At 37.7% G+C, this 21,769-nt stretch overlaps 1 protein-coding gene across 1 annotated transcript; it reads right to left on the minus strand.

Moving 5' to 3' along the window:
- Window positions 1–2,904: 2,904 nt before the first annotated feature.
- Window positions 2,905–4,734, minus strand: LOC131642686 (uncharacterized). Its single transcript, XM_058912906.1, has 3 exons — window positions 4,054–4,734; window positions 3,398–3,792; window positions 2,905–3,304 (listed from the first exon to the last, which is right to left on the minus strand). The coding sequence occupies exons 1-3, from the start codon at window positions 4,732–4,734 to the stop codon at window positions 2,905–2,907; spliced, it is 1,476 nt and encodes a 491-aa protein (XP_058768889.1).
- Between the last annotated feature and the right edge of the window lie 17,035 nt (window positions 4,735–21,769).

Here is a 21,769-nt window from a genome sequence, read left to right on the forward strand (position 1 = left end):
GCGCTAAAATTGAGGATATTTATCAAATCCTTGTCATCCATTTCATGACTATCAACGCTCAAGACATTATCATTGGTGATCCGTGTGAAACATAAATAACTTCCATTTTGAATAAGTACTCTATCATGGATTGCATTATGAATATCAAGAATTGTGCCTCTCAAGCAAGTATCATCATGAAGAGTTTAAGGTTTGCAAGAGCGTTTGTCATGAAGAGTTCTCTATGATGGATTGCATGAGTAGAAAATTATTTGGGTTTAAGGTTTGTGTTCTTAAATACTTATTTAAGCAAGAAAAATTATTTATTTATCTAACCCTTTTTATGACTAACCCTTTTTTTGGTCATATCAGAAACAAATGCATGCAAAAGCGAATGAAAAACATCCTTGCACCCAGCATTTGATCTACCCTGAAATTATATGATTTAAAGATCTAAAATCTAAATCTTCCAAATATTAATTTATCGAACCCTTTTTTGTTTTGTTTTGAGAAAAGAGTTTCCCAGTATTTGATCTTGCCCAGAATATCAAGGAATTGAAGATCCAACATATGATCTTCATGGAAATTATTGTAATATTCTAGATAAACACTATAATGAGTTTTATTAAAAAATGTAATATTATGGGTAAACAATGTAACGAGTTTTATTAAAAAAAATAATGACTCCTCGATTTTATTGATAAAACGAGATAAAAAAGGCGCTAGTTTTTGTAAATAATAAATGTGCAGAAACTGGGATTTGAACCCATGCGCCAATAAACTTTTACCTCGGTGTTTTAAACATTGAGGTGATAAGGCTTTACTTTTTACGAAGACCTTATTTACCTTGTTTCTATTGCCGAGGTAAAACGCATTTCGCGGCCGATATTAGAAGCGTTATTTGTAGTAGTGGATAAAGGGATATATATATATACATGGATAGATTAGATAGAGAGATAGATACATAGATAAATAAATAAATAAAAGGATATATATATATATATATATATATATATATAGAGAGAGAGAGAGAGAGAGAGAGAGAGAGAGAGAGAGAGAGAGATAGAGGAGGGATCAAATTACACCCGAAGAGTTACACCACGAGTTACACTCGTTCAATAACTACATCTCGAAATAATATTTTTTAAATTCAACCGTTGGATTGAAACATAATATCATATAGATCATACCTATAAAGTTTGACCTTAATCTATAATGATTTACTATATCATCAAGATATCCAAAGATTAACGTCAAAATGAGCTTTCATATAACGTTAATTTTGATGTTATTCAATGACATAGTAAATCATTATAGATTAAGCTCAAACTTTATAGGAATGATCTATATGATATTATGTTTCAATCCAACGGTTGAATTTAAAAAATATTATTTCGAGATATAGTTATTGAACGAGTGTAACTCGTGGTGTAACTCTTCGGGTGTAATTTGATCCCTCCTCATATATATATATATATATATATATATATATATATATATATATATATATAAGGTTAAATAGAGGGTTAAATTGAGGAATATAGGGATAGGTAGATAGATCGTGAGATAGATAAAGGGACTGATGTGTGCATTTGCTTAGTACCTTAAGTCTTAGTAATAATATGATTAAATCATGAGTATCATCAAGGAAGAAAAAGATTGAGGTAAGTTGAAAGGCAAAACTTGAAATTCTGGACTCAGACACGTGATGTCTAACAGGATGTCACGACATTACTATCTGAACGTTTTTAAACAAAAGAACAAAGAGTAAACAGAAAAACAACACAGGAAAGTTGTTAACCCAGTTCGGTGCAAACACACCTACATCTGGGGGCTACCAAGCCAGGGAGGAAGTCCACTATAAGTAATATCAATTAAAGGTAATACAAATCAAGATTACGCCTTTCACTTAATATCTACCCAATGCAACTTCAATCTAAACAACTTAGACCAGAGATCCTACTCACTCCCCCTCAATCACAGCAGTGATGAAAACTAACCAACGAATAACAAAAGAAGACACTCTTCAAGGACACAACTTGATCTTGCTTAAAAGCTTTGATCAAGTACAATAGTACTCTTGCTTAAAAGCTTTGAGTACTTCTTACAACTCAAAACAAAACGCCTAGACCAAGACAATCATCACGATGATTGTTTGGCTTACAAGAAAGCTACAACGAAAGACTTAAAAACAAAGAACTCTAAAAGTTTCTCAAACAAAAACCCTAACGTCAACAGCAGCACCTGCGTGGAATAAATAGCCTTCATACAATACAGCAGCTGGGCCTTGGATCCACAAAATAGTTTAAACCCTAATAAAACTAATCTCCATAAATCAAGGAACTAATAATAATAATCATCCAAGACGTCCTTGAAACAGATCAGAATCCATCATTACCAAATAAAGCGCATAGGATCTTATCAGATCACATAACCATAAATAGTAATAGAAAAGAACGAACAGCTGCGAATGTCATGACACCAGTTTTGACAAGATAGAACCACAACTAGTTTTACCAAAAATTACAGCCAATCAACAACATCTACAAACTCCCCCTTTGGCAAATTTTGGCTAAAACACTAATAGATGTAAACAGATATCAGAGCATACACAGCAGCCAACAACAGAAAAATAAATTCTGTAACAGAAAAATAAATTCTGACAGCAACTTGATTAATCACCAGAAAACCAGAAAACATCTACTTAATCAACTGTTATAGAAACCACTTGTCATTGTCAGGGAGAACCAGAGAAAACCCAAAATAAAGAAAACCACAAAACAACCATGTCCAAAAAAACCAAAAGATCACCAAAATAACAGAACAACCATTACAACAAAACAACCACTACCACTACACTACCACTACCAATTACTCCCCCTTTTTAGCCACAAAAGGAGCCAAAACATATTCAGCTCAGCAGAGCTAATCATCAGACCCATCACTGTCTTCATCACTAGAGCCACCAGGATTGTCATCACTTGAGCTACTAGTCCATTCAGCAGCATCACTACTCCCACTCTCAGCACCCTCAGCCTCTTCCTCAGCTTCTTCCTCAGCCTCTTTGTCTTCATCCATATTGTCACCACCCTTTTCACCAGCAAGATCATCATCTGTAGACTGCTCAAGACTGTGGATGAGATTTTCAAGTTTCAGCTTCCTGTTGTCCAACTCTTGACAAGTCTCTTTTAGCTCAGCAATAAGAAGAGCTTTGTTCACAGATTTGCTGGGTTGTGATGTCCCAGCAGATGTCTTGTCATCAGACCTCTGCAGCAGCTTGTAGTGAAAAGACAAAGCACTCTCCCTCTTACAAACAGAATCTTTACTTTTCAGAATTCCAGGGTGTTACTTGAGGATTATTCCACATATCAGAGATGGGAAAGCAATGGGAAGCTTGGTAGCAGAGGTACCAACATGCCTCATAGTTTGATCAAATATGTAGGTCCCATAGTCAAATTTTGTCTTGGTTCCCACAGCATATATGAATCTTCCTAGGCCAACAGCAATGGTGGAAGTGTGATTGGTAGGCACCCAGTTAGCAGCACCAATTTTGTGCAGCAATGCATACCTGACATTAAGAGAACTAGCAGACAGTTTGCTCTTTATGGGCCACTTCTTAACCTTACCACCAGTGATTACCTTGCAAACCTCATTATCAGTCACTTCAAGCTCAGGTTGAGCCTCAGCATCTCTACCTAGATATAGGTTGATAACAGCAGGGGAAAAATCTATACACTTTCTTCTAACATACACCTTATGAAAATCATCAGTTGTTCCATCACCACAATCTTGAGACAAATTCACAATAAATTCCTTCACCAGCATTTCATAACACTTTGAAAAATGAGTAACAGTTTTAATCAAACCTGCAGCCTTGATGAGCTTCATGACCTCTTGACATTCCAGAGCATCATTTGCTAATTCTCTTTCCAGAGCCAGCCTTCTTTGATAGACAAACTTCCACTGGATAGCATTTGAAGCATAGTGCAAGTAAATGTTATCCAAAGGAACATCACGAACCTTTGTGGAGGACTTTGTGACAGCAATCTTCTTCTTGGATGGGATGTCAGGGACATCACTTAAGACATCATCTTCTGGGACAGAAACACTTCTTTCCTTCCTCTTCTTCACAGTAGCCTTGCTCCCTGTGGTTGAAGGTTCAGCAAGGACCTTCTTGACCTTCTTTATAGTGACCTTCTTTTGAGGAGTAACCTGAGGTTTGGAGAAATCTTGATCACAAGCCTGTTTGCCCTTACGAGTCTTGACTCTATGAGAGATGCTAGAGATGAGTTCATCATCAGCAATGTCAATAGAATCATCCAGATCATTCAGATTCACAACATCATGCACAGTAGGACCTTCATTAGGGGTTTCTTTAGAAGCAGCAACAGTAACCTCTTCAGCTTTCTCAGGCTCAAGAACTTCAGCATCTTTAGTACCAGATGTTTCAACATTAATAGCTTCAGATGTCTCAACTTCTTTGGCACCTGGGTTCTTCTCATCAGTGTTATCAATCGATGTCTCAACATCACCCTGATCTTTGCTAGCATCATCTTGACCATCTTGATCATCTTTGCTGTTCTCAGAGGCAGACATCTGGGCTAGAGGAACAAATATCCCATCAACCTTGTGCCCTTCATTCAAGATTCTTGTGACAATACCTGCAATCGCATTGTGAACATAAGCAGAACCCTCTCTACCTTGAACAGAAAAGGTTTCAGGAACAGATCCCCCAGTTGATTTTCTTGCATGCATCTTTCTTGGTGGATTACGAACAGTATCGGTAGCAGGAACAGAGTTCAATGGCACAACATCCAGCACAACATCTTGATCACTCACAACATTTGGTGCCCTAGAACCTGATGCTGTTTCAGAGGTAGGAGAAGATTTCTTTGAGGGAGAACTCTGAGACATGGTGAGAGAAAGTGGAAAGCTGGGTAAGGGATTGTGAATGCAGCAACACAGAGAGATAGCGTGAGTGTGGAGGAGAGGTTTTGGAGGAATGGAAACCGTTTGTGTAACTTGTAAAAGGGGGGAAAATACACTTTAATGTGTAATGATATCAAAGATTTGGAGAGACAAATATTGCTGGCCCCACACCCAATTAATTGCTATAATCCTTCACAAAGACAAATGCCTAGTTTGCTTCTTAGATTTTCAAATTGATTTGCATCCAAGGCTTTTGTGAAAATGTCAGCCAATTGAAGGTTTGTAGCAACATGTTCCAAGGCAATTATTTTATCTTCAACAAGATCTCTAATGTAATGATGTCTAATATCAATGTGCTTGGTCCTGCTATGCTGAATGGGATTCTTTGAAATGTTAATGGCACTTAAGTTGTCACAATATAATGTCATGACATCTTGTGTGACATTGTATTCTGTTAACATTTGTTTCATCCAAACAAGCTGAGAGCAACTACTTCCTGCTGCAATGTATTCTGCCTCTGCAGTGGACAAGGACACACAATTTTGTTTCTTGCTGAACCATGAAATAAGATTATTACCCAAGAAGAAACATCCTCCTGAAGTACTTTTTCTGTCATCAGCACTTCCAGCCCAATCTGCATCACAATATCCAGTGAGAATAGGTTCACACCCATGAGAGTAGAGCATTCCATATTCACAGGTACCATTCACATATTTCAGGATCCTCTTGACTTGGTTGATATGGCTGATCTTAGGATCTGCTTGATACCTAGCACACACCCCAACAGCAAAAGCAATATCAGGTCTACTGGCTGTGAGATACAGCAGACTTCCTATCATGCTTCTATATAAACTTTGATCAACACTGGTTCCCTTTTCATCTTTGGACAACTTTAAGTGAGTAGGAGCTGGTGTTCTTTTGTGAGAAGCATTTTCCATTCCAAACTTTTTAACAATGTTTTTAGCATACTTACTCTGAGAGAGAAAAATTGAGTCTTCCATCTGTTTAACTTGCAGCCCAAGAAAATAAGTTAATTCTCCAACTAGACTCATTTCAAATTCTGATTGCATCTGATCAACAAAATGTCTAGTCATCTTGTCTGACATCCCCCCAAACACAATATCATCCACATAGATTTGAGCAATCAGGATCTTTCCTCCTTCATCTTTAACAAAGAGAGTTTTATCTATTCCTCCTTTCCTGTACCCATTACCAGTAAGAAACTCAGTTAGTCTCTCATACCAAGCTCTAGGGGCTTGTTTTAGGCCATAAAGAGCTTTTCTTAGTTTGTACACATAGTCAGGATGATTTGGATCAGCAAAACCTTTAGGTTGCTCCACATAAACTTCCTCACTCAGGTATCCATTCAAGAAAGCACTCTTCACATCCATCTGATATAGTTTGAATTTTAGAATACAAGCAACTCCTAGCAGTAATCTAATTGACTCAAGTCTAGCAACTGGAGCAAAGGTTTCATCAAAGTCAATTCCTTCAACTTGAGTGTATCCTTGAGCAACTAGCCTTGCTTTGTTTCTGACAACAGTTCCCAGTTCATCTGACTTGTTCTTGTAAACCCATTTTGTTCTAATGACATTAGTACCTTTAGGTCTTGGTACCAGCTCCCATACTTCATTCCTTTCAAACTGGCCTAGTTCTTCCTGCATGGCATTAATCCAGAACTCATCTGTTAAGGCTTCCTTGACATTTTTAGGTTCAATTTTTGACACAAAACAAGAGTTTGAAACTACTTCCCTTGACCTTGTAGTAATTCCACTGTTGAGATCACCTATAATAAGTTCACTAGGATGATTTTTTTGAACTCTTATTGATGGACTCTTGTTAGGAAGTTCAGTCTCAGATTCTGTGATAGTAGGACTGCAATCATCTTCTCTGGTAGATCCTTCAGCTGTAATATCCCAGAATGTTCCGACATCTTCTGTGACATCTGCTTGATTGTGGTCATCATCAACCACAACATTTATGGACTCCATTATTATTCTGGTTCTTGAGTTGAACACTCGATAGGCTCTACTGTTCGTAGAGTAGCCCAGAAAGATTCCTTCATCACTCTTGGGATCCATCTTCCTTCTGTGATCTCTATCAGCAAGAATGTAACACTTACTACCAAACACATGGAAGTATTTGACAGTGGGTTTTCTTCCCTTCCAGATCTCATATAGGGTGGTAGAGGTTCCTTTTCTTAAGGTAACTCTATTATGGACATAACAAGCAGTATTCATGGCTTCAGCCCAGAAGTAGATAGGAAGATTCTTAGCATGGATCATGGCTCTGGCTGATTCTTGAATAATTCTATTTTTTCTTTCAACAACCCCATTTTGCTGTGGAGTAATAGGGGAAGAAAATTCATGATGTATTCCTTCAGAGGAGCAGAAATCAGCAAACTTTTGATTCTCAAATTCCTTTCCATGATCACTCCTAATTCTCACAACACCATTTTCTTTTTCTCTTTGAACTCTTTGACATAGGTCCTTGAAAACATCAAACACATCTGATTTTTCTCTGATGAAATTTACCCAAGTGTATCTGGAGTAGTCATCTACCACCACATAAGCATATTTCTTTCCTCCAAGACTTTCTATTTGCATTGGTCCCATCAAGTCCATGTGTAGTAGTTCAAGAACTCTGGAAGTAGTCAGATGTGTAACCTTTGGATGTGACATCCTGGTTTGTTTTCCTACCTGACATTCACCACATATTCTTCCTTCATCAATTTGTAGCTTAGGAATTCCTCTCACAGCTTCCAGAGAAATAATCCTTTTCATACCTCTTAGATGAAGGTGACCAAGTTTTTGGTGCCACAGCTTTGCTTCTTCTTCCTTAGAGCATACAGTAGAATAGCTGGATTCATGAGACACCCACAAGTAGCAGTTATCTTTGGATCTGACACCCCTCATTACTACTTCCTTTTCTTCATTAGTAACCACACACTCAGCTTTAGTGAAGTTGACTTGGTATCCTTGGTCACAGAGTTGACTGATGCTTATAAGATTAGCAGTCAGGCCTTTGACCAACAAAACACCTTCTAAATTTGGCACTCCTGAACAGTCTAATTTTCCAACTCCTTTGATTTCTCCTTTAGCTCCATCACCAAAGGTTACATAACTAGTAGAATGACTCTTGATATCAACAAGCAGATTCTTGAGTCCAGTCATGTGTCTGGAACATCCACTGTCAAAATACCAGTCTTCTTTGGCTGAAACTCTAAGAGATGTATGGGCTATTAAAGCCATATTTTTAGGTTTCCATTGTTGCTTCTGGATGGGCATGATCTGCTTAGGTTTGTAGTAAGGAGCTTGATCTGGGTATCCATATAATCTGAAGCAAAAAGGCTTAATGTGTCCAAATCTCCCACAGTAATGACATCTCCATCTTTGAAACTTTCTCTTCATTTCACTTTTCTCGTGATGTTGAGTCACATGTTTTGACATCGGTTTCAACATCTCAGCTTCAGGTTTAGTTCTGCTACTATCTTGGGAATGTTTCTTTGCACCAACAAATCCTATACCAGACATATCTCCTGAACTTTGTCCAACCTGCAAAATCTCCTCCAACATATCCGTGCCACTGTTCAACATTTTTACAGATTTCGACATCTGATCAAGTTTGGATTGTAACATGATAATTTCACTATTCAGTTCAGATATAGTTTCACTAAGCCCTTTGTTATCAGCCTCCAACTGAGCTATGTATTTCTTCTGCTTTTCACCTTGTTGACACACTTCGGCACTTCTGATACACAGCTTTCTGTAGGAGGTTGCCAGCTCTTCAAAGGATAGCTCATCTTCACTAGAGTCTTCATCAGAATTGCAAACTCCAGTAAGGGCTGTGACATGTTTGGCTGATTCTTCTTCAAAATCACTCTCAGAATCTTCATCAGACCAGGAGACTGACAATCCTTTCTTTTGTTTCTTGAGATAAGTAGGGCATTCAGCTCTAATATGTCCATACCCTTCACATCCATGACATTGAATCCCTTTGCTGTGATTGTACTTTTCTTCTGGTTTAGCTCTTCTGCCAGAGTCATAAGATCTATTGATGTCAGATGAGATGTTCTTGGCATTAGGTCTTGGCTTCTGATCCATTCTTCTCATAATTTTGTTGAATTGTTTGCCAAGCATAGCTATAGATTCAGATAGATTCTCTTCTCTACTTTCCTCTACTTCTTCTTGAGAGTTGGACACAAAAGCTATGCTTTTGTTCTTCTTTTCAGAAATTTCACTGATTCCCATCTCAAAGGTTTGAAGAGATCCAATTAACTCTTCTACCTTCATTTTGCTGATGTCCTGTGCCTCTTCTATAGCTGTAACTTTCATATCAAATCTCTTAGGTAGGGATCTAAGAATTTTTCTCACCAGCTTTTCATCAGACATTTTCTCTCCCAAAGCTCATGAGGTATTAGCAATATCCAGTATATTCATATGAAAATCCTTAATACTTTCATCATCCCTCATCCTTAGATTTTCAAACTTTGTAGTTAGCAGTTGAAGTCTTGACATCTTCACTTTGGAGGTGCCCTCATGAGTAGTCTTGAGGGTATCCCAGACATCTTTGGCTAGTTCACACTGGTGCACCAGTCTGAAAATATTCCTGTCAATTCCATTGAATAAAGCATTTAAGGCTTTAGAGTTGCCAAGCGCCAATGCCTCTTCATCTTTGTCCCATTCTTCCTCTGGTTTAAGAGTTTTCTTGCCATCTTTATCAGTAATAACAGGATGTTCCCATCCTTTGTTCACAGCTCTCCATGCTTTACTATCCACGGATTTCAGAAAAGCCACCATGCGAGGTTTCCAATAATCATAATTAGAACCATCCAGAATGGGTGGTCTAATCACAAATCCACCACCTTCTTTGTCCATAGTACCAGAAAATACTGTCCCTAGATCTCACCCAGTAAAAACAGGCAGGGTGCCTGCTCTGATGCCAATTGAAATTCTGGACTCAGACACGTGATGTCTAACAGGATGTCACGACATTACTATCTGAACGTTTTTAAACAAAAGAACAAAGAGTAAACAGAAAAACAACACAGGAAAGTTGTTAACCCAGTTCGGTGCAAACACACCTACATTTGGGGGCTACCAAGCCAGGGAGGAAGTCCACTATAAGTAATATCAATTAAAGGTAATACAAATCAAGATTACGCATTTCACTTAATATCTACCCAATGCAACTTCAATCTAAACAACTTAGACCAGAGATCCTACTCACTCCCCCTCAATCACAGCAGTGATGAAAACTAACCAACGAATAACAAAAGAAGACACTCTTCAAGGACACAACTTGATCTTGCTTAAAAGCTTTGATCAAGTACAATAGTACTCTTGCTTAAAAGCTTTGAGTACTTCTTACAACTCAAAACAAAATGCCTAGACCAAGACAATCATCACGATGATTGTTTGGCTTACAAGAAAGCTACAACGAAAGACTTAAAAACAAAGAACTCTAAAAGTTTCTCAAACAAAAACCCTAACGTCAACAGCAGCACCTGCGTGGAATCAATAGCCTTCATACAATACAGCAGTTGGGCCTTGGATCCACAAAATAGTTTAAACCCTAATAAAACTAATCTCCATAAATCAAGGAACTAATAATAATAATCATCCAAGACGTCCTTGAAACAGATCAGAATCCATCATTACCAAATAAAGCGCATAGGATCTTATCAGATCACATAACCATAAATAGTAATAAAAAAGAACGAACAGCTGCGAATGTCATGACACCAGTTTTGACAAGATAGAACCACAACTATTTTTACCAAAAATTACAGCCAATCAACAACATCTACAAAACTAATCAATTAGAATTGTCAACTAATTGATTAGAGAGTGGCTTCGACCCATGGATTCATTTTTTTGGGCAAATATCTATTCCTATATAAAGGATACCTTGTGTTCACTTATAAACACAAGAAATGTTATTTATGATCTTATATCTTATTCACTCTCTTATTATGAAGTATTTTATACACTTTTGATTATTTTAGTGTTAAGAGACGAAAGGCTTAAGTAATAGCTATGTAATTTGTAGTTCACATTGGAACTGTAAATCAAGATTCATGTTCTCTTGCGATATTGTAGTTTTTATAAAGATTGCGAGCTAAACCCGAATAAAATATTGGTGTATGGGGGATGTGAATTGATCATATGATAAAAGTTTAAGTTGATAGTAGAATTCTAGAGGGGAAACTCTCAGAGACTGAAGTATATTGTTTGGTTTATGGTCGAACCAATATGAATCTTAGTGTGCACTTTTCTAACTCTTTTCTTTTGTTTTAATAAAATTTATATTATGCGCTTAATTCTTTGGTTCATCTTCTTTCTTAAAATTAACTAAGCTAAAGTCAATATTTTTGTAAAATAAAATTTAAAAAACCATATAGCGTGATTCACCTCCCCTCTTGTGTTTGAAGTCATTTGGTCAACAAACACAACCACCCGAAACCTCCACTTACAAGAATTGCACACCAAGAATAGGCCTCAAAAGATCAAGCTACTTAATACAAGACAAGGACCAACATAACTAGGAAGGTCGAGCCAACCCATCTTCTACACCAGTATTTGCCCAAGTCCAAGAATGGATCTTCCTCTTAGTCTAAGACAGAGAAGAATTTGTTCAATAGATTACCATGTACTTAGTTTTATGAGGAGTACATAATCTTGTTTATCTTATGATTAGCATGATAGCTTTTCTTAGAAAACATAACATCATTAAAGGTTTTCCAAATAAACGATACCACATAGTGCCAAATCACAAACAACCCATGAAAGACTCTCTTACTTATATCAAGATGCTTAAGACTCTAGAAATCCGTACAATAGACAAAGGCAAAGCGATTTCTCTACCCAACCACCAAAAAATCTATACCATATAAAAACATCAAACCCACATACAATGATCAAATGGTGCATATCCTTCACATAGTCCTCACACACAGCATATGAAATAGCATTAGGATGAGCATTAACACAACACATAAATAATTTAACTCTAAAAGGGACCATATTGTGGAGAAGCTTCCAAAAAAGATAATAAACTCGGAGGGATCCTGATTTCTCTACCCTCTAGCCAGCAGTTGGGTCACCTAATATGATCTAAGATCCTAGCGTAAGAATGAGAAAACCAAAGCCTCTTAGGCTGATCTATACGAGAACATGTTCTTTGAGTCATACTTTCAAACCCAAGACTCCTCTTGCTGGGATCTAACATTTTGAACCTCAAATGAACATCCTATCTAGATAAGATAATATCCATCTGTTACCCTAGGATTTCGACTTACTAAATAAATGGGCAACTAAGGCCCAAAATTGGCAATTGGGCCTCAATTTGGTGAGAAGGCCCTAAATCGGTAATTGGGCCTCAATTAAATAATTACATTGCCATTTGGGTCGAAGTGGTTCGACCAAATAACGCTTAGTAGTCGAAGCTGTTCGACTAGAATGATGATCAGAGGCTCCAGCGTTCGACCAAGCCAAAAGGATGCGAAGACTTAAGGATTTTTGGCTGCAGAAACTGAAGTGGAGGTCGAGAGGCGGTAGAAGTTAAGAGGCAGTTCCAGGCAGTTTTTCTGGCAGTTCTCATAGGACGCGTGGAAGTCTCACAATTGAAGATCTTGCATGTCGAAGACACGTGTTGACTGATAGCCAGTCGACCGTTAGTAGTAGTTATTTTATTTTTCTATTTAAGCAAGTTTTATAGGAATAGTTAGGGGTCCGCATTTTCTACATAAACACAAGTAAAACTCAAATCTCTGCGCAATGAGTAACGAGTGCAACCTTGGAATGTACGTATGCGTACCAGTTTAATTAAATGCAATCATTTTACATTAGATGTTATCTTTTAGTGCACATTTACTGCCTTCTTTTTTATTGCTTTGATTTACTTTAAAGCCTTTAATTTCAGTGTTTACTTTTACGTTAAAGTCACTATTTTACATTTAATACAAATCAGATACACATAACATAGCAAAATAAAGCAATCAGTCATGGAGTATTCTAGTTGACTCCGCAAAGTAACCTTTAAAAAGGAAACTAGCGCTTGTTTACCATTTTTCTGGGTAAACAAATTGGCACACCCGGTGGGACCCGTCGATTGTTCTTTATATTTTCTTTAGTTATGAATGATATTAAGAAGTGGTCGGAAATTAACTAACATGGCTGAGGTTAATACAAATAATTCTGATCTTTCTGGAAATCAAGGAGGTGTTCTGAACGCAGGAACACCACAAAATGCCGCAGATTCGTCCCCAGTTGGAACAACAAACACTGGTGGATCGACGGCAGTAATGATGGTATCATCACCAACGAATGTACGGTCACCGTTGAATCCATTACGACCGCCGTTTCATGGAATGATACCTCCACCAGGTTTTAACCCTTAGTTTGGAATGCCCACGTCTATGATGCAAGGTTTGCACACAAATCCTTCATTATATTCTGACAGCATGATGGCTACAAGCACATCAAGTCTGGGGGGTCGACCCATAAGTATGGGATATAATCACCAGGTTTTGCCATCTTTAAGTACTACGTCAATGTTGTCAATTCGACAACAAATGGACGAAAGTAATCATGAAATGGTGAATGACCTTACTCAACAAATGGGAACTGTTTTTACTCCCATGATAAATAACACGAATCAAAGTTACGAAATATTGGCGGGACAAATGGCCAGAATTGCAGATTTCTTTGGAGCGCCCCCACAACCAAACCTTTCGACTACTCAAGGGTCGAATGTGAGAGGGGTCGAACCTATAGGACAAGGAGATCAAATTGAGCAAGAGATCCCTAGAATAGTACAAAGGCATCAAGATGCTGACCAGGTTCTTAGGAACATCCAGCAAGATGTCAATGTTGGACACAATAATATTTCTAATGTAGTCGAACAAATTTTAGTCCAAAATGGGATAAATGTAGGTTTGCATACACCAAATTTCGTTTCCCCGTTGTCAGAATATGTAAGGCAAACAGAATTGCCTAGGGGGTGGAAAGTCCCAAAATTCACCAAATTTGCTGGTGAGACTGGCGAGTCGACGGTCGAACATATTGCTAGGTTCCAGACAGAGGCTGGAGAAATAGCAAACAATGAAAATTTAAAGATGAAGTATTTTCCAAGTTCTTTAACGAAAAATGCATTTACTTGGTTCACGACCTTATCTCCCCAATCTTTGTTCTCATGGAACCAATTAGAACGATTGTTTCATGAACAATTTTATATGGGACAGTCGAAAATTAGCTTGAAAGAATTAGCAGGAGTTAGACGAAAGGGTACAGAACCAGTCGATGACTATCTAAACCGTTTTAGGTTACTGAAAGCTAGATGTTTTACACATATTCCTGAACATGAGTTAGTCGAAATGGCTGCAGGTGGGTTAGATTATTCCATAAGGAAGAAATTAGACACCCAACATTTGAGAGACATGGCACAGCTGGCAGATAGAGTACGCCAGGTCGAAAGGTTAAAGGCTGAAAAGGCTAGGGCTAATAAGTATCATAAGAAAGAGAAAATAGCTTATGTTACTACAGGTGAGTTCGACTCTAATAGCGACGATGAATACGAAGAGGGAGAGGTTAACGTGGCTGAATTAAAGCCAGGACCACCTTATATTTGTAAATTGCTTAGGCCTTCAAAAGAGAAAAATCTGGTTGAAAGTAAAAATGAGAAATTCTCTAGTAAAACGTATTCATTTGATATAACGAAATGTGATGAAATATTTGATTTGTTGGTTTCTGATGGGCAAATCATAGTACCCCCGGGACTTAAAAATCCTCCTCTTGAACAAAAGAAAAAAAGAGGATTTTGTAAATTTCATAATTTCTTGGGTCATAAAACTTCTCAATGTGTCCTTTTCAGGGATTTAGTGCAAAAAGCTTTGAAAGAAGGAAGGTTACAGTTTGGAGAAAAGCCAAAGTCATCAATGCAAGTTGATACTGATCCTTTGCAAGTCGAAGAGGCTCACTATACTGAGCTTGCTGATGTGATGATGGTCGAGACTACTGATGGTTTCGTTAGAAAGCAAAACGGAGCTACTGATGGCAAAGTTTTGAACATGGTTTATCCTGAACCAAAAGAGAGTCTTTTGAAATTCCTCGAGAGATGCCACAATAACAACTCTCAAGTTGGATTATGCCCAAGATGTGATGCTGTTTTTAATGTTGATGCTGCAAACAAAGTGAGGTTCGACCCTCGTCGAGGCAAGAATCGTCAATTCATGTATACAGGAGAAAACAGTGGTCGAAGGGCTGGAGAATACAGGAAGATGTTTGAAAAACCAAGGACTTTCCGTCCCAAGACGGATGTCCCTGAAGACAAATGGGTGAAACCCATTAACTTCAGAGGTAAACGTCCAGAATGGCAGATTCAAGGCGATGGAACCAATGCTGAAGGTTCTTGGACTGATAGTGGATCTAAAAGGAAAGATTACATATCTCCAAACTACAAAGGAAAGAACCCCATGAATCGAACGCAATGGAGGCGTTACCAAAGAAGCCACAAGAATGGACAAGAGGGTTCAAAAATGATGCAGGCAGGATTTTCTCACTATCAGGCAAAACCCTTTCATAGGAAGTTGACTGAGGAGCAGGCTAAAATAGCAAATGAAAGATTAGCTGCTGGGATGATCATAGGAAAGAAATTGATCAAAGAATTGGTCGACGACGATGCTCCAATCTGTGGTGGTCGTTTTCTTTACCTCCCCGTTTCACTTGGGAGGACGGCACGCTAAACCCTTCACGCGAAATTTGGAAGGAGAATGCGCCCGTGGTGGGATGAATTTTATTTCAGTTCTTCCTACGATATCACACGAACTTTCTTATTTGTCCTACGAGTAGGAAAGGGAAAAAAAGATCTCAACTAAACCCTAGGAGTTTGCTAAGTGTGGGGATTTACACCTAGACTAGAAATTCTGGAGTCCGGGAGGTCGGTTATACATAGGGAAGTGTTTAAACACCCTACATATCTGTAGTACTCTACAGGAACCTTCTCTGTGTCATTTGTGTTTGTGTTTATTGCTAATGATTGGGAAAGTTTCTCCTTTGTATTAGGAGAGAGAATTGAATTGATTTTAAAAGACAGACAGACAGACAAACTGACTATTTTTGGTATTTTATTAGCTCGCTGAGATTCCTTGTGAACCTCATGCCTACATATCCCTAGTGGAAGTCAGAGCTTAATGTAGTTCGGGGAACTAACTAGGGAAATTAATTATTTTTGGTGCCTTGCTTGAAGCTCAAGGTTGAAGCTTGGAATTAAATCTCTGTTTACAGTAAAGAGACATGAAATTATCTCTACAGAGAGGTATTTGTACTATTCTACCACAAACATTTAAAGGAGTGACAGAATAACTGAATTCATTTCATTCAAGAGGGGGACCTTACTTGTGTATGTGCAAGTATACCAGTCAAATGCCTCTTAAATGAAAGAAAGATGCTCATCCAAATTAGGGAAAGTTACCACATGTCTGGGTTTTACTGCCAGCTCATGCCTTTCAAAATCCTAAATGGGAGACTTGATTAAAATTGAAATGAAATGTTTGTTTGTTTGAATGTGGTAGAGTAGTAAAAATATCTCTCTATGGAGATAAGCTATGTCTATCTACTGTATAAAAGATTTGACTTTTAGCTGGCTTGTATGAGGCCCAAGCTTGAGGCTTTTTGATTGATTAATTAATATTATTGACTCTGGGAGATGACTCCACTGGGAATTAATTACAGGGTATTTTTGTGTTCTGTACAAAGCCCAAAATTGAGGCTGACTCTACTTAGGGAGACTCTATTTGTGTGCCTTGTACAAAGCCCAAGGTTGTGGCTAACTGTTGAGGATAATTGAATGACTCTATTTTATGTGCCTTGTACAAAGCCCAAGGTTGTGGCTAACTCTAGCTAGGGGAAAACATTATTTTCTGCCTTGTACAAAGCCCAAGGTTGTGGCGGACTCTTAAATGAATTAAGTATGGATGACTATATGGGGAAAGATCCTAAGTGTTAGGAATCTTTGACACATGAAAGATATGGTTTATCTGCCTTGTACAAAGCCCAAGGTTGTGGCTACTGAGTGATGAAGGACTCACTGGGGAGACTCTATTATCTGCCTTGTACAATGCCCAAGGTTGAGGCTGACTCTTGACAGGGGAGTTTTATTGTTTGGGTGCCTTGTATGAAGCCCAAGGTTGAGGCTAACTGTTTTTGTTGGTTTTGACTCTACTGAGGAGGTTTTATTTATTAAAAGACTGTTTTTCTTTGGAAGCTAACCCTTTCCAGGGATTTGACTCAGCTGGTGAATTTGTCTGTTAAAAGACTGCCTTTATCATGTTTTTTTGGAGGCTGACCCTTTCCAGGGGTTCTGACTCTTTTGGGGAAATTATCTCCTAAGAGAATGAAATTATTTATTAATTAATTTTGGAGGCTAACCCTTTCCAGGGGTTTTGACATTTTAGACAGATGTTGGAGGCTAACCCTTTCCAGGGGTTTTATTGAAATGAAGGAATGTGTGGAAGCTAACCCTTTCCAGGGATTTTTATTAAAATGAATGGCAGAAAGTTTATCTAATGGAGACTTCTTGTTTAAAGCCCAAGATGAAGGCTGACTCAATGCTGAGGATGACCAAACATGGATCCTAGACTCTGCTAAGGAAGATTGATGAAGATGAGGGTGACAGAGACTGTCCATGTCTCTCATTCCAAAAATGTACTCAATGTGAAATTGAGACAAACTTAGCTTGTTTAAAGTCTGGTTTTAAATTGGAAGAAACTCACCAGGGTAGGCTAAAAGGTGACTAAAGACCTGTTCCTATGTTTATAAGAAACCTGATGGGTCCTTGTATACAAGCTCAAGAGGAAGCTGGAAATGCTTTTAAGAAGCCTGTGGGTCCTTGTACAAAGCCCAAGAGGAGGCTAGAAATGCTTTTAAGAAGCCTGTGGGTCCTTGTACAAAGCCCAAGAGGAGGCTAATCGAGGGTCCTTGTTATAGCACAAGAGAAAGCTTATGTGGTTTTGAACTTATTTTGGCTCTAAGCAAATGGGTAAGAGGTTTCACCGGGAATAATTCTTCTTTGGGTGGATGTGTCCTATTATTTGGGATTCTAAGGTTTTTGCCAAGATGTTTCACCGGGAATAATTCATCTTGGGGGTTTGAACTACAGATCTCTAATTAGGAAAGAGCCTTCACCGGGAAGACATTCTCAATCCTAGGTCATATTCCTATAATATATATATAGTTTAACTGTCCTAGGGTTTACACTCAAACGCAGTTCTAAACTAATATATGCACAGTTTATATTTGACAGTAATTTAAATAAAGACTGTAAATTGAAAGCTTGTAAAGCCTAACCTGGATGGAGTGGAGGCCATTGAAGAAGTATGTACAGAGCCTCAACAGTATTTTTGTTGTTTTGTTGATAACAGTTGAATATATATATGATAAACAGTTAATGGTTTTTTAAAACAGAAGAAGTGAAGATGGACAAAGGTCACATAGGTATCTGAAGAGTTTCACCGGGAATAATGCCCTTCAAATACCAGAGGAATGTTTTGAAAACAGAAAGAAGATTTTGAAAATACAGTTTTGAAAACAAGCTAAGAAGAGAAGGTTTTTGGGACTTACACTCTATTAGAGGCCCAGTACTTTGCAGTACTGGTGATAAAAGCAGTTGAAAATGATTTGAAATGATATAAGGTTTTGTTGTTTGAAAACCTTAATCATCCGTTTAATCGGAGATTGATAACAGCTTTGAAAATTGACAAAAGTCAACTTAATTAAAGTAAAAATAAAGATTTTTACTTAATTAAGACCTAAATAATTAGGGTTTTATCATAAACTTATTTACAAAGTGATTAGGTTAAAATAAAGTGATAATATATATTTAAAGTATTTAAGAAAACACTTAAAACATACTATTTTAAACCTAATTAAAAACTCAAGAAATAAATAATATTTTTATGATTTTTTTGACTATTCACAAAATAGATATATTAAATAATAGGTGTATGAAAAATGAAGTGAAAATGATTTATTTTGATAGGTTAAATAAATATGTGAAGTTGTGAAGAGAAATGAAAGAAATTAGTGTTAAAAAAATAAGTTTTGGCCCTTGGAGGGTTTGAACCCACGCCCTTGAGGTTACCAGCCCAAAACAACACCACTGAGCCAACGCGCGCTCAGTGTTAGTGACTTGCCTTCATTTGGTTATGTTTCAAAACAAGTTGTAAATCTTTGAAAAATAAAAGAACCAAAAAGTCTGGGGCGAGGGGGATTCGAACCCCAGACTTTTGGCATGAGGAGACTAAGAGCGCATGTGTGGCCACTAGGGCAAGTTATTCAGTCGTTAATAAAACGCACACCATTCAAAATAAAATAAACTCTCCCCTGAGAATTCAAATTTGCGCGCCACCACCATCTTCATCTTCAACCTCAAGCTCTCCATTTTTGAAATTCTGAACTTACTCGTTTCTCAACCATTTGCAACGATGTAAACATGAAACTTGCTCTAAATTCACTCACGATTCTAAATATGTAACTAACATGAACTATCATTAACTACATCTAATTAATTTACCAGAAATCGTGAAGAACCCTAAAATTTCAAAATTAAATTAAATGACTATACTGAAAGATAAATGGATGATGATAGAGGGTTTTTAATCCTCTGATGATGCTGAACAAGATAGAATCGAGCTATTTCACAAAGAGTACTTAAATTAAAGAGAGAGAGTTCAGAAACTTACCTCTGAAAATGGAGATCGTGAGGATGATAGAGAGCAACTGGGCTTGTATGAACGATCCCAAAAGCTTCCTTGTGGCTCAGTGATGCTAACTGAATGCTTGTAATGACCTCAAACCTCCTGAATTGTTCTATGGACCTCCCTCGATTTCAGCTTCAAGTGAACATGGAGGGTGTTGATTCTCGAGTTACAGATGAGCTGCAGCCATCTGGTTAGCTTCACTATGACCTGAGGAGTGTGTCTGGATGATTGGCTTGCCTTGAAACCTTCTGAATCACTCCATGGACCTCCAACTGCAGATGCTCCAAAGTGAGAGCAACAATGGTGTTCCTCCACCTACAGAAGTGATCCAGGTGCTTGGATCACCTCAAATGACCTCCCTTGAGATGTTAGAATGCTCACTTCCCAAAGATAAGCTCTGGTTTGAAGAAATCGATTCTTCTTGCCAAAGAACTTTGAAAAACAATGAACAAGAGAAGAGAAAGAGAAAGCAAGTAATATGGTTGCTTTGGTGTGTTTTTCTACTGAATTGTGCTCTCCTATTTATAGGCAAATGTCTCAGTACTGAGTGAGAGAGTGAGCTTGCTTAGTGAAGCAAGTTTGGTTTCTTAGCCATGAAGAAATTTCAAAGAATATCCAAGTGTGATCATTGCATTTTCGAGCCACCTCCCCTATCCATTGATTCTATCTGATCTTAGGGGACAATTCAGATGCAAAGTGAGCTCTAATTGGTTGATGAGAAGATTCCTTGGGTGATTCATCAATTTGCCATAAATTCTCAAATGTAATCATTACATAATCACATGTTCTTGTTTTAGGAATCTTCTTCAATTATCATGGCATGGTGAAAATGAATGCATGGCATGTTTGCAGATGTATTATGGGTCATGTAGCATCTGAATTTGAGGTCATGTGCACAAAACTTCAAAGTTCCAAAATGATGCATGACCTATAATTTCACTTCATGAGGCCAACTTTGAACAAGCATAACTCTTAGCTCAAATTGAATTTTGAGAAGGTTGAACACAATTTGGAAAGCCCTAAACATCTACTTTAAATCATTAGTTTATGTCTTCTTCAGAATCCTTTGGGAAATTTGTGAAAAATGAGGCCAAAGTTGGAAGAAAACTAGGTTAAAACACTTAGAAAAATTTCTAAGTGTTTATGACCTAAACTTCAAAATTTCCAAAACTTCATAAATGGTTGATCTTTTGAAAAAAGTTCCCTTGTAAGATGTTGTTTTATTTGGCAAGATCTACAACTTTCATGTTGGAAGTTTTTTGAGTTGTGTAGGTGAAATTTTGAGATCTCACCATGCCCTCAAAAACCCTAATTCCCGACTTTTCGCTCCTTGATGAATTTCTTTGAATTTCTTTGGCCAAATGACTTTGACATCCATATATTGATGATATTGATCTTTGAAAGTCATTTTTTGACCAAAAACCTTAAAAGTCAATGATGATCCTTCACAGTTGACTTTTTCCTGACAAAGTGAATTTTTGGGCTTTTGTGTAGAAATAAGATCTTCTCCCCAAATGGATGATATAAATGGATTATATGGAGGTAGTAGAGATCCTTGAATCATGTCTTGAGTTTTGGATTCATGCCCTGATCAGAAGTCAACTATCTTGGTGAATTAGGTCAAAACCCTAATTTGTCGACCATGTGAAAATAATGACTGTAGACTTTGAATTGAAGTGTGATGTCCAGTAGATCTTGTAATATGAGTTATTTGAAGATGATTGATGTCTTTGAATGATCCTCTGAGGTTTTTTAGGGTTTCCCAAATGTGATCCCTGATTTCAGTCCTTGATAGGCTCAAAACCCTAGTCTGGTGACCTGAGTAAACCTGTACTCATATGACTGGATGTCTAATCAATCATAGATGAGAAAAGTGAAGTTTTTGAGCCCCATGATTGTATTAGAGACTAGTCTTTGTATTGATTGATCCTTTGCCTGAGCTTTCTTGTCTTTGAGCATCCTCGATTAGGTACCAGATGGAGAAATGACTGCTCTGGGTACTTGTCTTGACCTGATGAAAAATCCTGAAGATATGTCATCTCAGGGGGGTCAAAAATTAGGGTATGACAGATGCCCCTATTTAAGTTTCTTTTATCTGGAGGG

This window comes from Vicia villosa, unplaced genomic scaffold, assembly GCF_029867415.1.
Source record: "Vicia villosa cultivar HV-30 ecotype Madison, WI unplaced genomic scaffold, Vvil1.0 ctg.005589F_1_1, whole genome shotgun sequence".
Lineage (NCBI taxonomy): Eukaryota > Viridiplantae > Streptophyta > Magnoliopsida > Fabales > Fabaceae > Vicia > Vicia villosa.